Source organism: Strigops habroptila, chromosome 17, assembly GCF_004027225.2.
Source record: "Strigops habroptila isolate Jane chromosome 17, bStrHab1.2.pri, whole genome shotgun sequence".
In the NCBI taxonomy this organism is placed as follows: domain Eukaryota; kingdom Metazoa; phylum Chordata; class Aves; order Psittaciformes; family Psittacidae; genus Strigops; species Strigops habroptila.
The window spans coordinates 512,114-529,083 of NC_044293.2; the positions used below are offsets into that span (position 1 = coordinate 512,114).

The 16,970-nt window shown below is 49.5% G+C and overlaps 1 protein-coding gene across 1 annotated transcript in view; it reads right to left on the bottom strand.

Annotated features, from left to right (window-relative positions):
- The window catches only part of CADM1 (cell adhesion molecule 1), a 95,439-nt gene that overhangs the window by 7,385 nt on the left and 71,084 nt on the right, over positions 1-16,970 (bottom strand). Inside the window, exons 8-10 of the mRNA XM_030505322.1 lie at positions 16,125-16,196; positions 7,144-7,176; positions 2,088-2,141 (exon numbers count right to left, since the gene is read on the bottom strand). Of these exons, the coding sequence (XP_030361182.1) occupies positions 2,088-2,141; positions 7,144-7,176; positions 16,125-16,196 (159 nt within the window). The remainder of the gene's footprint in view (positions 1-2,087; positions 2,142-7,143; positions 7,177-16,124; positions 16,197-16,970) is intronic.

Here is a 16,970-nt window from a genome sequence, read left to right on the forward strand (position 1 = left end):
AGAAATACTGCACTTTGCTTCAATCAATTTAATCCTTATGACAGGTGCTCAATGTTCTCTGGTGGCTTCTCGAGGCTCCTCTCTGCTAGGGAACAGAGCCCCACTCACAATCGATAGCAGCCGATTCATCAGCATCTTCCCTGAACGAGGTGCTGACCAGACGCCATGTGCAGCCCCACTGGCCCTCCTTGACTGCTCCCTGTTCACAAGAGGTGCAAAAAAGCCAAGGGGTGGGGGTCCAGGAGCGCTGCATCTGCCTAGCTGGGTGCTCACAGCTGGAGCAGGCAGCAGCGTGGTGATACACAGCCAGCCATATGCCTGTATGCACAGCTGGATGTACAGCCGGGAGCCCCGGCCGTCCCCAGCACTGCAGGACACTGGTCTGTGAGGCTGGGCCAATGCAGAAGAGACCCTGTTCCTTGCCATAGCCTACAGTCTCTATAGGGTAGGAATGAGAGGAGCATTGCAAGTGGCACGGAAACACACACAGCTCGACCAGGAGAAGCGAAGACAGCTCTGCAAACTAGCTACCTGGACGGAAGGCAAGGGATGCATTACTTAATTGCACAGTTGGCAGAGCCTCCGTTGAAGCATTTAGCAGGACAGGAGTACCTGGAAGGAACAGCACACTGAGCAAACCCGCAGCAGCAGCCACGCGTTCCACGAGCCATGAGCACGCACCCCGGCATTCCCACATACCCCTGGGCTGGTCCCGTGGGCTCCCAGTGCTCCCCATAGAGAGCTCGGCTCCGGCACTCACCTGGACAACCGCCTGACAGCCCAAATGTGCCGACCCGGGTGCCCAAATGGATCTATTGCAGCTTCCCAGAGTCGGGCATGGGCTATAGGGCAGAGGGTAGTTGTGTTCGAGGCAGGGAGTGGCCTTGGGCTCCTTCCTTCTTTGACTTGGTACCGTTACCCTTGGGGATCAGGAACCCAGTGAGCAACAAGCAAATTTGGAAATTCCTAGGGGAAAAAACCCAACCAGCAGCCCAAAGGGATGCTCCAAGATGGGTGCATGGTGGTGCACAAAGGTGCCTGCTCACCTGCTCGCTGTGCTCACGCTGATACCAGTGCACTTAGGGGAAATTTTGCCTTGCATTCAGGATCCAGAAAACCGGATCACGCACCCGATGCTCAGGAAAAGGCACGAGCCATTCACTAGGAGGCTGGGGCACAGGAGGGAAGGCAGGGCTGCCAGCAGACACCCATTTTGAGGAATTCCTTTGTGGAATTGTTTTCCGTTCTTCCCTTTGGTCACCAAATGGTGCATTTTTCTTCAAAAAAGTACAAATTTAAAAAGTAACCAAACATCTCAGAGCAGAACAGTTATTTCCCATCCACAGAGTGCTACTGCACAGACACCTAGTGCTGCTTACCTTGCCAGGCCTGCAATAACAATGATTAGTACTGCTCATGTGATAGAACACACACTGAATTCATCAATCATTTCTGACCTCTTGGCCAAAGCGTACCCTTAGTGGCTCACAGGGGAGGCTGCTGCTTGGATCAGATAAAGGGTGAGCGTTTTATGGAACAGGATGAAGATTCAGGGGCTTGGTTTTTTTGCCAGTGTTTCTGCACTGGCTTCAGCTCCCAAGGGAACCGGGTGGACTCCAGCCCTCGGCTAGGCTCTTCCCGCCTGGAAGCAGCTGTGGGGCTGCCCTGTGCTGCCTGCTCTGGGCTTCCTCTCCATGTGCACTGGAAAACACTCAGGAAGATTCTGGCAAAACATAGGGATCAGGGGTTTAGGCTCTATTTGCACCCCTGTTTTAAATATACCAACTGCATCTGTAGAAGATGCTTTCACCTCTCCCTCTGGGCCAGTGCTAATTTGCAAGGACTGACTCTGAGGATGGGTTTATGCAGCTTTCAGCCCAGCGTGGATAAAGAGTTTCAGGCAATTGCCCCCTTTTCATCCCATGTCACGAGATGTGGGCACACAAAACACCAAGCTGTGAGACTGTGCATGGAGGGATGGCTGCGCCACAGCAATGGGACAATGCAACGTGGCCAGGGTGCAGAAATCGGAGTGGAATCAGTATCTAGGGTAGAAGAGCAGTGTTTACCTACGTACTAGCCCTTACCTGAGAGATCCCCATAGTCCAGCTCCTCTGCCGAATTGGGCAAGTGAGTAAAGCCTTACAAGTAAAAACAAACTCATTTTTCTCTGCGTTCCTCGAGCGACAAAAAACAACACACTTAAGAACTGAGGATGAATTTCTTGGCGGAGGGGGGGGGACGGACAGAAATAATGCGTCAGTCACTTGCCACCTTCTGCCAGATAGGGCAGAGTAACCCGTAGGACAGAATTGCAATCATTCCCTTTATAACAGACAGAAACATTCCTCAGTCTACACTGTTGGCACACCGAACATGGCATCAAAACCACTCACTCATAACAGCATGCAACGACCCCCAGACTCTGCCTTTTAGTCCCCGTGGGAGCGATTTCCAATTTAGACCAGTCCAATTTGGGCTCTGTGCACATACAGCACTGGAAAAGGCCCTTCCAATTTGCCACACAATTCAATCTTGGTTTGGGAATGCTGACAAGCCTGGCAATTTACCAATGAGGGAATATTGTGGGTCGCATTTCAGAGCTGCCAGGCACCTGTACGAGCAGAATGCAGGCTGGGGCTTCCGCTAACGCATCGCACAGAGGCTCCTTTTTCCCTTTTCCCAAATCTGATGCATTCATGGGAAAAGTCTCTCTCCTCAAAGCTGATAAAGCAGTCAGGCGAGACACTCTCGGGAGCACAAGGCAGCAAACGCTGCCTGTGAAGCTGTTCTTTCCTGTTCTCTTGGGGAGTTTGATGCTGGGGGCTCTGCAGGAGGGCAGAACATCTCGAGTGCTCTCCCCTGCACAGGTTACAGGGCAAACTCCTGCCTGGAAGCCACAGAGATCCCTTTAAAGCAGGAACAGTCCAGCAGTACCTGCTGTAGCTTCCTCTGGCTGCCAAAGCATGGGTGTTATTGGAGAAAAAAGTATTCCCTATGAAGAGACACTGGCATCACTGGGCATTCGTTTGGGAAGTGGCATCATGAGCTGGGAGACCCCTAAAAACACCAACCTACTTTTAAACAGCCAAGAGGTCACTGCAATGCTGGCGTATGCAGCCTTGTCCCCCTGGGAAGCAGCAAACCACATATGGAGGGAGCACACTGAAGGTAAAACTCGCTCCCAGCGACTGTTGGTTAAACACATTAAGTCACCTGGAAGCCGCGGTGGGATTTACCTTCTAAAGTGGGAAGTGTTTAGATTAATGGCTGGATTTTTGTTTGTGTGCTGCTCCTGGGCTTCAGAGAGCCTCCTTTTTTACTGGAATACAATACATAAATACCATTACAGGTGACTCCAGGAGCACTGGACACGCAAACCTGGCCTCAAAGAGAAGCCAGTTGACTTTTCTCTCTCCAAAATTCCTTCTGTAGAGCCTTCCCTTTCACTGCATTTTCTCAATAACAAGAAAGGGCAAAGCTGCATTTTTCATGAAGACAAAACACCTTTTTTAGAAAAGAAAATGTAACATTTCAGCGATCCAGGTTCTCTCTGTACCTGCTACGCTTCAAAATGCCACCGAACAGTATTAAAGCCTGTTGCGAGGCATTTTAAACACATGGTAAATTACTTGGTTTCTCTCATTAAACTTTGACCTGAGCTATGAAAGCTCCTCCTTCTCACCCCTCATCAGGAGGAACTCCAAGTCTGCTGCAGAAGAAACAGAAGCTAACTTGCCATTCTCTACCCAGAGACCCAACACACTGGTTATATGCACATCTCTAGCCCCAGAGCTGCACTCTACTGCCTAAGCTGCCTCCAGGTTTACGGAAAAGACAATTTCTCTTTGTACCAAGCTGTAAATATCAATTAGGGGTTATATTTAATGCTGCCAGTTCCATGGCACTGTACAGAATCCTCAACACGTGCTGGGAGCTTTGCGATGTTTTACTCAATCTCCCCAAGGACTGGAGCTGTGAAATATACTGAGGAATGTATTTACTCTCAGTTGCACCTTCAAAGGGGAACAAGGCAGCTGGACAGGCAGAGCTGTGTGCCAACAACACTGCAGAAGGCACTGAGGCTTTCTCCCTGCATGCTACTGCCTGTGGTGAGACCCGTGAGCCCAGCGGCTTCTGGCTCAGCTTTAGGCTTCACACAAGTAAAACTCATTTTCAGAGACCGAGCGCTATCAGAAAAGGCAACAAGAGCTTAACACAGCAGTGTTAAATATTCTCATCCAAAACCCTGCTAAGGCCCTAATTAAAAATTCATATGGGCCTTTGGGGAAGAATTTCCAGCTTAGAAAATCATTTACCTGCTAGATTATGGGCAAGGTACTTTCGTCTCTCTTCGTTCACGACTGGGATGCTTTCGTTATTTTAACCTCCACTCCGGGTTCCTGCTTTGCCAGCTTCAGAAGAGATTTTTCTCGCCCTACCTTTTCATGGGGACGAGCAGAGATCCTGCCTGTGCTGAGGCAGCAGCACCTTGTCTCTGCCCCGGTGTGGAGCCGAAGGCAGCTCTGAGCCAAGCACACATACGTGCATGCGGGGCTGCCCTGCCACAGCGTAACCCACTGCAACGGGCGATGCCCGAGGTCTGGGAGATCCTTCAGGAGCTCGTTCAGCTCTTTGCTTTTGACAGGGCAGGGTGAAAATTTGGGAAAAAGTGGAGGAATTAAGTCATCGCTCTCGCTGGTCATGTATAAGGTCATGGCTGCTTATACATGTCCTGCTTGTGCAGGGGGCAAAACGTGAGCTGGACATCTCGTCCGATGGGATCCTTGCAGGGAGGAGATCCCGGCCTGTGAGCAGTGACAGCAGCCAAGGAATAAAAACTGGCACGTGGACTTTGAGGGGGAGAGGGGCAGGAGGGACGGAAAGGAAGGGCATGGGAGGGAAGGCGCCTGCTCTCCATGCGCGGCGGTGGGAGGCTCCGGCTGCACATCGGCAGGGACCAGGGGACCAGGGACCCTCACGGGGCACCACGGGAGGGAGGGAAGGAGGGCTTCAGCTCGGTAAACCCGGCTGAGTGCGCTGCAGCAGAAGCACAAGCCTTCCTGCCGGCCATGACCATGCTGTTATTGGAGTTCTGGCAATGAACAGTGCAGAGAAAGGAGAAAGTGCATCAGAAAACTCACAGTTCAGCTCTCAGTTTTCAACAGAAAGAGTTAACAATGTTCGTGCTTTAGGTCACTCATGCAGCGCTGCCGTCAACTCCATTCCAGAGGGGAATGGCAGGGGCTTTGCTACCGCCTTTACATGCACACACATACAGGACTCCTTCCCCCCAGTCCTCTAGGATACGCTCCAAAACACTACGTGACTCAAAAATCCTTTCCCCAATTGAAGTATTGTGCTGGTTCCCACTAGCCTTACATTTCGTTTTCTTTGCTACCAATCTCTTTTTCTTTTTTTTCTTTTTCTTTCTTTTTCTTTCGGTTTGTTTTAGTTTTAATTCCCCCAATTCATTTGGAATCGTTTTTGGAGAAAATCCATTTGGCTGTAGTTCATGCCCATGCATTTCTAGTCATTCACAGACATGCTCACTCCCATCGGACATTGGTAAGAACAAATGGCCAACATACAGAAACACCTGGTATACTCCATACACACTCCAGCAACACAAGCTTGGAAAGAACCCCCCGAGTCTTCATAGGAAAAGCAGCCCCATGGGCAAGCACAGGGGGCTCAGTGCCAACCGGCTGGGATTTATGGCAGGAAAGTCTGTGGCAGGTCGTTGGAGGGGGACTGCACTATAGGCAGAGTCTCTAGAGCCATGATGAAGACTCTGTATCAACTGCTTTCCTGCATTCTGCATCAAGGTGCTGCAGAAGCAGGACACCTTCCTGCTGCACCCACACGGTACACAGCACTCACTGTGAGAGTAAGAGGGGGATGGAGCCTGACTTCCTTCCAGACCAAGCCTGGGTCTCTCCTGATTTTCCCGGCTGCTCTCAGACCCTTCTAAGGAAGCGAAGTGCTGAGCTGGTACTTCAGAGGAGCAGCTGGACCCTTAGCACCGGAGCAAGCACAACTGAGCAGACCTGCAGGCAATGAAATGGTGCCACCACCTTCAAAGGCAGCTCTTCAAGGCTTTCCCTGCGGCCCAACGACCAGGCGATTAACTGTTTGCCTTCATCTGATGTCAAACATGAAAAGGGAGACCGGCAATGTACAGAGAACAGAAGTTATGCCTGCAGGCTGCCAGCTCTCATGGCAAGGGGGAAAGGGCATGGAGCAGGCAAGTTATCCAGGACAAGAACTGCATGTCCCTCCGCTTGATAAGGGGCCTCACTACTCAACTGTCACTTCACTCAGTCCTACCTCTGTCACTGCCCCAGATACGCCAGGGAGGAGAGGTGGTTCTGTGTCACAGACTTCTCTCGATAAAAGAAAGGGCCGATTTATCAGCTAAAAGCAACTAAAATAGCAAACTCAGATGTGGGTTAGCCTTCGTTAAAGTTGTCGGAGGTTTTGGTTCTTTAGCTGAAAAGCGAGCTCGTGCCAAAAGCAGCATGCTCAGCTTCCAGCCTGACGTGACTATTTCGGCTCGCTTTGGAAGCGAAGGAAGCTGTCAAGCTGTTAGCTCGGCTGCCTCCAGCAGATGAGCAGGGTTACTTTGCTAGACTGTTATGCTGATAGGGAAGTGCTGCGACTTGTTTTCCAAGCCTCCTTCTGCGCTGTAATGATGAGAACTTCGCTGCTGCCCTTGGCCCCTCTGTGGAGCATCCCCAGGATGCCAAACGCTGCCCGTGCTACTGGACTTAAAGAATTAAATCTGAGCTCCTGTTTTCAAAAGCCAGTTTTCTTTTCCATGCATGAAGCGATTGCCCCGGTAAGGAAGATGAGCAGAGAACCACTCACTGGCTCGGCACCGCTCGCAGACATGCACCATTTCCAAGGGGCTTGGGGGATTGGGACCTGCCTGGCACTGGAACAACTGCAAAGCTCACAACAGGAATGACAAAACCAGACAGACTTTCAAGCCTTAAAACCCATGTTATACGTATGAGGTGAGTCCACCTGAAGCATGGTTTTCCCTTGAAGACTGCATTTCCCTTTTTGCTTCCCCTTCCCAGGCTTGTCTTGCCACTCAGCAGCGCTGAGAAATAAGAGAAACAGGAATGTGATACCAACCGTGAACTGCCGGTTCTGTCGTCGCCGTTGTGTCTACACACGGGAACAGAGGATTGGAGGAAGGGAAGAAACAGGAGGAACAGCATGCAAAAAAAGGGAAAATGGAAAAAATGGAACAGATAATATATGAGCAAGCTTTCAAAGAACATTGCGTGACAAGCAATAATAAAATGAAAGGCAAAAAGCATTTGAAGTGAGTTGCACTGTTTAGAAGACATGCCTCCAGTTCAAAAGCTATGAGCCTGAGGAAAACAGTAAATTTGCCTCTTTTTCCAGGACCTTGCCAGAATGGTTACTGGTGGTTGCAAAGTCGGGGGAGAACACCCACACCAACGCTGCAGTTGGTAAGGACCAAAACAGAAGCTCGGGACCAGGACAAAGAGCCCACCCTTGGCACAGGGTTTTTATGCATTCACACATTGCCTTCATCCGCTCCTACCTCTCCTTCTCCTTCATCCAACGCAGGGAACCTCCAGGCACGTTTGTACATGGCCCAGCCTCCTAACCTGGAGCCTTGCCGAGGTGGCAAGCCAGGGCTAAAGCCAAAGGGGCTGCTGGAAATCTCACGTCTGGTACTGAAGGTGCGAGCAGCAACTCTGCCTTGGCTACATCCAGCCTCATACCTGCCAGATGCACTACTTTTTAGGTGTAAAAAATGTTCTAGAACTGGCAGATGCAGACAGACACTACCAGGCCCTCTACTGCAGTAGGCACCTGGTTAACAGCTATCAGTAATTACGATACATTGGACCTTTTCTGGTCAGGAATCTGAAGCTGATTTCACCCCACGCCTACTACTCACAGCCAGAAATGTGTTGGGAGTTGCTGCCTTGCCAAGAGAGAGATGCTTCATCTCCTCACGGGTGTTTGCAACAGGCTGTTTTAAAGACTGACCAAATCTGAAGGCTTTTCCTGACAGCGTCCTATGCTATTCCCCTACAGCAACAGCTCTAAATGATATTTACTTGCGTTATCCAAATTACTGGCTTATTTAGCTATCAAAACTCATCTACTTTGCATCTGGTTCTACGCATCCTGTGATGTTGGCAGCTTGTGTTAGTGGGGCTGGCTCCTCCTAACGTGACTGTAACCCCACAAATCCCTACTGCTCCCCTGGAGCCCACAGCAAAGCCCAGGTTTTGCACAGCTTGACTTGGTTCAATGCCGGCAATGTTTAAATGCATAAACCCCCATAAGTGTAGAGATATGCTCTACTGCCTGTTCCTGCAAAGCAGCCCGGAGCTTGAGTTTTGAGACAATGACAGACAGTTCACATTGATGCTTCCCCTCGCTAACATGCTGCCGGGAGCACCCTGCATGGGGCGTTCCCCTGCATGTTCCGAGGCAGCAGTGGAAAAAGGACCCCGCGCTCCTTTGCAGTTTAGCTGAGGACAGCCCAGGTCTGGATTTCTGAAGCACCAGAGGAGACAAGAATCATACAAGGAATACACAATACTTACAGATACAAGGTCTACATGCTTTAATTATGAAAGCAAAACAAATAAACCCTGCACAATTTAACAAACTGCACCAAGATTTGCATAACAGATTATCAAGCCGTCATTAGCCTGCTTGCACTGCCAGTGCACACTGTTCTCATCTTGGCAACCCAGCCTAATGCACGCTTAGAGGCGCCAGCCCGCGCTCCCGCAGGAAGGGAGCTTCCCAAAGCCAAGGGAGCGCAAAAGCCAGGCTCTGCTTTGCTGTTGGGCAGCCGTCCCCAAGCGAGGCTTTGGTTTAACCAAGCAAATGGTGGAAGGGGAAATGGTGGTGAAGGGGGGAAGTTGTCATTTAGAAAGGGCTGTAAACCTGAGCATTACTTCTTGAGATAGCGTCTTGGCATCTATAAATAGTCTCAATTTACTGTCTTCCTGAAACAAAAAAAGTTACGTCAGCTTTTACGCTCAATAGAGAATCTGCTGAAAGCAAACTTGTATTCACGTGCTGGAAGAGATATTGGTGAGGAAACAGTGCAAATGGACAGTGCATCTCGCTTCCCCGGCTGGGGACAGAGACCGACAAGTTACAGAACACAAAGTTCTCAAGCGGTTGTAAGTGCGAACAAATATCCAAGTCAAACAACATGTTGGCTGCAGCTGGAATGACAAAGTTATGATTAGCAAATGGTTTGGATGGTAGCAATAAGAAACACAGACCAGTTAAAGTTTAGCATGAGTTTTCCGGCAGTCCTTTTCCATCCCAGAGTCTTCTTTGAGAAGAAGGTTGTAGACACACCGTGCTCCGAGAGGAATAATCCCGTGTTAAAGCAAAGCAAAGAATGTCCACCGGCACCAGCACACAACACAGTGGTTACATGGCAAAGGAGAGAAGTATCATCAGCATTGCTTTGGTATGAAATGAAACAAACCGTGCGTGCAGCCAGCTCCTCCACTGCTCTGCCCAACAGCGAAGGAACACCCTGGCCCTGCAACGCTGCTGCTACGCCACCACACCACTTTGCGGTGGACTGGCTAACCTTAACCGTGCTCCCCTGAATTCCTGGTACGTGCCATTCACTTTGCCTTCACTTTTGAGAGAGCCATCTTCATACGCCAGACCAGGCACACAGCACCCCGGAGATCAGGCCTCTGCCCCATGTCCTAGAATAAAAATCATCTCCTCTCCTCAAATATAGACCAACAAGGAAGTCCGTGATACGTTCCTGACTTAGCTGAGGTTGAAGGAAGCCAATGAAAGGCTTTGCCACCACCAAAAAGCACCGTTCTGGTCCTGAGCCCTGGGTGTGAAGAGCAGTCACACCATCACACAGAGCTGATGCTTATTTAAAATGGTAAGTCGGTGCTGAAAACAGGCTCTTTTACAAGATGTGGCAAAGCAGAGAGGACATGGAAAGCACACAGGCAAAGAGCCTCAATGTGGTACTTTCCATCTCAAGAGTAAGGCTTCTCTTTCTAATTCTAATTGGTAAGACAACAAAGTGTGCCGTCTGGAGAGAAGGAAAACAATGCAATAGTCCTTTGATAGCTACGTATACATAAATTCACCAGAGCAATGGTTTATAATTAAAGGAGGTGCCCAAGAAAGGAACCACTGGCCTCTATAAAGCTGCATAATCATGATTTCTTTTTAGCATTGATCTAGGAACTGAGTTTAGCGCTGCCAGCTCTGGGATGAAGACACCATCACGCATCATCTTGTGATACACATGGTGTTATCTGCAGCTAAGAAAACTCGGATGACACCCAAGTTTTAGGCACTCACCACTTCATTAGGTAGCTACATAAGCGTGCACACACACACATATATACACACATATTTACAGAATCACCACATGAAGGCATCTGGGCAGCACTTGGTTGAGCTCCAAGCTCTATCACCGAACCTCCGCATTTCCTCAAATGGATTCCCTCCAACTTCAAACTGTTTGTGCAGTGTCACAGACCAGGCCCTTTAAACCCGTCCGTAATGAGTCCACAGCCTCAAACAGAATGAGCACGAGGGAGGAATATTAAAACCCCAGCAGCAAAATTCACCAACTCGAATGCCTGAGCTGCAGCCTCACAGAAGCACACGATACGCTGGGGCTGAAAACCACACAGCTATTGTAAAGAGAATTACAGCAGCTCATCACCAACATAATGGCAAAACACACTTCTTTTTTCAGACTTAAGGAGGTATTAGTCACTGTATATATCTATGTGATATATTGCTTTCTCAATTGCTTTCTGAACTGAAAACAAGAGCCAGTCTGATCACTGACTTGTGGAGCTCTGATTCTTCCCCATTTTCCAGACTACTTCACCTGTAGTGACCATGGCGAGCCTGAATTCCTTCACGTGGCTGTTCTCACAGCGCCCTGGGGACCAGCGCAGTTACAAGTGATTTCTGCTTCATCTCAGGTCCTTGAGGCTTGGAGAAAGCCCTACAAAATTTCCCGTCATTCCCACCGGACACGCACCTGCTGATGTTGGACATTAGCAGAGACATTATGTTTCAGTAACAGCTTAAAAGCATGGTCCCAGGGGCAGAGGAGCTGCCACCCCTTTCCCCAGGTCAGCAGCACAGCACTGCTCCTCAGAGCATGGATGAACACGCACCCTGCGTTACGATACTCAACGATGAGCCTTCGCAAAGCAGCTCCAACTTGTGCTGAAAGCTTCTGCATATGGGTGTGTTGCAGTGCGCCCCTGAGACACTTTGATTTGTGGACCAGATGTTTCACCAAAACAATCACAATCTGCATGGGGGTTGCGTATGGCAAGAACAATAATATTCCTAATAAATGCTCTCCTAAATGCACAAATTTCTGCCCAGCAAAAGGACGGTTTCTGTGCTGCTCACGCGGTGTCACCAATGGTACAACCAGGCGTGACAGAACCGTGTCCGCTACTGACTGGACACAGCACTAAAAGACTGAATTTATCTCATTTTTTTCCCTGTAACGGGCCTGTCAGCTACTCTCTCTTCCTTTATTCCCTTTAATGCAGTCATATCCTGGATGAAAATGTCAGGAGAGTGCAGCATCATCTTTAAATTAACTTGACATTTTACCGGAGACCTGCTGAAGCTTCCATGGAAAGACAAAGCCAGCAGGTACTAAATAATGTGGGGGTACAAGTTTGCAGGCTGAGCCCTGCATGGTGCCATCGAGGCCCTGGATGGGCTGAGCACCACCACACACAGCCATAGGCATGAGCAGCTGAACCCGAAGGGATGCAGGGCTTGTGATCCATGCGGACCGGAGTCATTGCCATGCTGCATCCACACCTCCTGCAGACCTACCGCAAAGGAATGTCAGCAACCAGCGGCTCTCGCTGCCCCCTTCCCAGCCACCACCTCTTTGGATTACCGTGGGAATGAACCCTGTGGCAACGCAGGCTTTCACATGACCTGCTGCCATCAGGGAAGAACCAAATTCTACTGAGGACAAAATCATCATTTTCCTCATCCAGAGGAACACCTCCAGTCAAACAGAGCTTGCTTGCTCCTGCTTGTAAAAATCCCATCCTTGAGGATCACAGTGTTTCCACAGCACAGGCTTGGTGCTGCCCAGATGAGCTCATCACAGGGCTTGAGCATCCCTGGGAATTCTCAAGCTAAACCTGCTGCCTGCAATGTGCCACCCCGCATGCATACCCATCCCTGCTACCGTATATCCAAGAGACCAGGGAGTTAACGTATGGTTTAAAAGGCCCTTAAAGAGAGACCACAGTGGAAGTTGTGAGATGGACAGCAGCTCTGCAGCTTTGCAGGATCAGCAGCACCCATTGCAAGGCTCACAGTGGGGGTAACATGCGTGTATGCCACCCCCAGGACTCCACCAAAGCTGTTGCCAAGGTACCTGCATGCCCCATCTGCAGAGAGAGTGTGATAAATGCAAACGGGCATGGACAAGTAACCCTGTGGATCCCAGAAGCCTGAAGGATGCTCAGGAAGGCAAGTAGAAAGCCCTGCTCTGCACCATGCCTGCGGATGAGGGCTGGACTGTTATTAAGAGCCTTTATCTCCCAGGAAACAACAGCTGCCCAAAGCCAGCATTTCAAGGGACAACTCCAGAGGTAATTCAAATTATGCAGTTTGCTCTGCTGTATCGTATTGTACATCTTAATGAACAAAGCCACAAGGACAATTTGAACCCATCAGAAAGGGCTTGCCAGCGATAACAGCTGAAGCACTAAAGGACGGCCAAAATATCAATGCAGTTGGAGGATATACGAAAAAGATCAAGCTGTCACGCAGGAAATCTTTTCAAGCACCTACAGTGAAGCAAAGCAACAGTGACAGAGGCAAAGCTTTAAAGGTCGTGCTGTTTGGAAACTTTACCACTGCTCAGCTTTCCCCTCTCCTGGAAGGAAGCAGCAGGTTAGCTCATCAGACACCTTCCCCACCTCCCTGCACGGAGCCTGCAGCAACGGAACACGACTTGGATGTGCCAAGCAAGTGGGGCTGATGCATGGCTCTGGGCATGGACCTGGCTGGGTTTAGGGGATTTCAGAGCACCCAAGGAAGCACAGTGCGCCCCACGAGTGCAGGGATAACGCCCATACTCCATCGCATTCCTGCACATCATGCTACCTGCCCTCCCCCACTTGCTGCACCCACTGCTCCGGCTCATGCTGGCTGAGCAGCGCCTACCACCACGCAAGGATAACGCCTTGGGACAGGGCTGCATTTCCATGTCATGTCTGAACACATCTGGAGTAGAAACACTGCACGTAAGCAAGAAAAGAAAGATGTCTGTCACGGGAACCTGCACAAAAGGAGTAGCTAACTCACCATGCACGCGGAGTAGCAAATGCAGCCCTTCGAGATTGTTCCACTGGAGAGTTTTAGCAGGGGAAAATGAATTCAGGACAAGTTATCTCCAATAACTCAGAAGGAGCAGTTCCAAGAATTCCTAGGGGCAGCTGTGAGAGCTGACAGCACACCCACAGCCCGAGCGTGGGACATGGAAACGGTTCAGTGCAGGGCTCTCTCTAACCCTTTCTTAACAATTTTTTACATTAAAGCAAGACAATTGTTTTCCAGAACACTCTGTGGTTTCAGGGAATGTGAACTAGGCCGGTATTACACAAGCAGCAGGAGGGAAAAGGCAAAATAAAACTGATTCCAAGCTGCAGCCAACCTGCCAGCAGAGGCAAGAACACCCCGTCTGCCACCCAAGCACTTCTGTCATGCCACAACAGTATTTCAGTGCTCTGGTGAGGGTGGGAATTAAGGTATCAATTGTCTCTCAAGGCTTTAAAAAGGGTTTCAACACTGCTATGCTATGTAATTCTAGAGATTATGTTAATTTGACCTAATTTTTCCCAGTGACAAAGTCTCTTAACTATTGAAGAGCAGAAGTTTCTGCAGCCTCATGCTGCCTGGCTGCTGGAAAACATACCCAGGCACGTCCCAGCAAAGCCTCAGCTGCTTTTTGTGGGCAAAGCACACTGAACTTGTGGGCAGATGTGAAGACACACATCAAGAAGAATCAGCATCAGATCGGTGTCAGGGAAGAATATAAAAATCTCTGTTATCGGCATTAACTAATCTTCTTCCTACACACCGTGAGCAGTAACTGCTGGAATCAGTGAACAATATAACATTTTCATTACTTCTGCAGCCTCTTCAGCAGCTCAAAGCCAACAACAAAAGGAACCAAGGAGGCGATGGAGACCCAGCGGGGTTTTGCCAACAGGATGTCAGCAAGCTTTGAGTTTTAGATCCTCCACCACCATGGCAAAAAAAGGTGAGGGAAAACAGGGAAGCCACACACTCCTAAGCTCAAGGCACTTCTGCCAGGCTGATGAAAGAGCAACCCACATTTCTGCTGGTCCGGGAAATAAAGAGCTGCTGGCCAATGTATTTTTGGGCGCCTCTTGCAGTTTTCCAATGCGGTTGTGCCTCCCCATGGAGCAGCACCCTCACAAAGGGCAGTGCTGATCCTCAGGGCAACAGCTTGCTCCGATGGAAAGCTACTGAGGAGAAATGGCTGGGATAACTTCCTGCCAAAGGTCCTCCCTCCCTTTGAAGGCCATCACCCCTAGAGAGATAGGCTGATAACAATCCAGTTCCCAGGAAAAGGGCAGGCGTTTGCTGGCACCCACATGGACTTAATGGGATTGATGAAGCACCAAGACCAATTCTTCCTTTCAGCCTTCCAAAATTCACTGAAAGCATTAACAAATTACCATAAGGCAAAAGAGAACCATATGCGTGTCCATGTCACCCAGTCCCAGGGACCAGGCTTCTCAGCAAGCGGCTCTTGGGGACTTTCATCAAGTTTGGCACTACTCTGAAATGAAAGCTGGTTAAGTTAATAAAGTAAAAACAGAACTGAAGCAAGGCGACCAAATGGCAAAACGGGCGCATGTTCGCGGTGGAGCATCTCAAGCATCCAAACCCGGGTGCCTGGAGTCCGGGTTTATCCAAAACCACCTGGAAAGAGGAAGACAGAGAAGGGCCAGGTCCAGAAAGCGCAACGGCGGGTGGCCCATGGCGCACAGTAAGGCACATTGGGAGAAAGGCTTCAATCGCTCATCCATGCCAGTTGGGTCTGACTTGGTTGCCAAAACCTCGGAGAGAAACCACAGAACACCCTGAGCAGGACAGTCAGGTCAGCTGAGCAACGGCAGCAGAGCAAATAAAACGTGAAGGCGTTTACACAGGGGATGCTTTACAGCAGTGATAAACATTATGCCATTAGCTACTCAATGGTCCATGCTCACCTTTGGTTTGCCACCCCTATCTCAAAAAAAACAAAAGACAAAAAAAAAAAAAAAAAAAGGCAAGCAAAAGCAAAAGCAGCAGCTGACATAGAAAAGATTGGGAAAATGGCAATGCAAATGATTAGAAAGAACTCAGAAAGGCCTTCGGCATGAGGGGAGAGCCGGGTCTAGTGGGGAAGGGGTGATAGATGCAGGTAACAGCACAAGGTGCCTCACAATCGGCTGGCTGGGTTTGTTCCTCTTGTCTTGTGAGACAGGGAAAAACCCACTAAAAGCCAGCTCCTCAAGAAGGGTCATATAACTGGATCTAAACTGACTGGTGGAATTCCCTTTTCTGGGAGAGCGAGGCAAAGGCCTTATCGCAGACAGAGACTGAACACTGAGTCATGAGAAAAAGCATCTCGAGTCACACCAGGCGAATTAAATTACTCAAGACCCAACTTTCTGCTTCCAAGTATGAACTGCTCAGAAAGTGACAGTGATGGAGGTGAGGCTGAGACAATGGCCTGGATTAACTGAGCTCTCTGGCTGTTTGCATCCTTTATCTGAAAGCACCCAGCACCAGCCACCAGTAACCGCATGAACAGCTTGCCCTGCCACAGCAATCCCTGCCTGTCACAGCCCCCTGCAGCAGGGACCGTCCAACTCCTGAACTGCCCGACCAGGGCTTGGAGGGGTGTTTGCAGAGAAAAAGGTAAAATGCAAGTGATCTGTTTGTTGTTTTTTCCCCAGGCTTCATGCTCAGCTTATATACACAAAAGACAATAAACATTCAGGACATTTCCAATGGTTATGAAGGTACCGTACCTGTGATGGTGGTAGGGATGGTGGTGGTAGTGGTGGTGGTTGTTGTGGGAGGAGGGATAGTTGTGGGGGGATCTGGATAAAATATAAAAAGGAAAAATAATAAAAAAAAAGCAAATTAAGAAAACCCAAGCAGAACACAACAGCGGTCAATCGTGAGCAGAGAAAACCAAGAACGCAAAGAAGCAGCACGGTTGGGGGGGACCTTTCCTGCTTTCCTCCTCCAGGAGCCGGGGGCCAGAGCCCACAGCAGGGCACGGCCGCGAGCTCCACCACAGCAAAGGATGTGCTGAGCTGGAGAGCCTGGCCTCAGAAACCCTCCCCCTCTTGCCTTCCACAGCGCTAAAAGAACAAATTAAAAGTACAAATAAAGCCCAGCATAAATTAGTCAATGAGAGAGAGACAGAAATGGGATGGGAGAGGCATAAGGAAAATAAACTGCACACTTTCCACAACACAAAGAACAGTTCACAGGTACAGGCAGAGACACAGGGGGGCTTGGTTGGGTTTCTGTGTATGCACTTGAAAACCCAGGTAGGAGGTTTGTGTGAGGGGACCTGCCGTGCCTGAAGGCTAAATGCTGGCAGCCCATGAGAACATCTCCCTTCCTTCCCAGGGCCACTGACATCCCTCTTCCAGGAACGCACATCAGCAGGATGTTAAATACTACTTCAGTGATGGTCATAAATACACAGGAATGAGAACGTCCTTCCTAAGTATCAGTTTCAAGGTATCAAGAACTTCACCAAGATCTTTTAATTCCAAAAAGCCAATGTTTGCTGACAATTTCAGCTGAATGCTCTTAGTTTGGCTACTGGGGCGTCGTTACTGAGGAACACGGCTACTGAG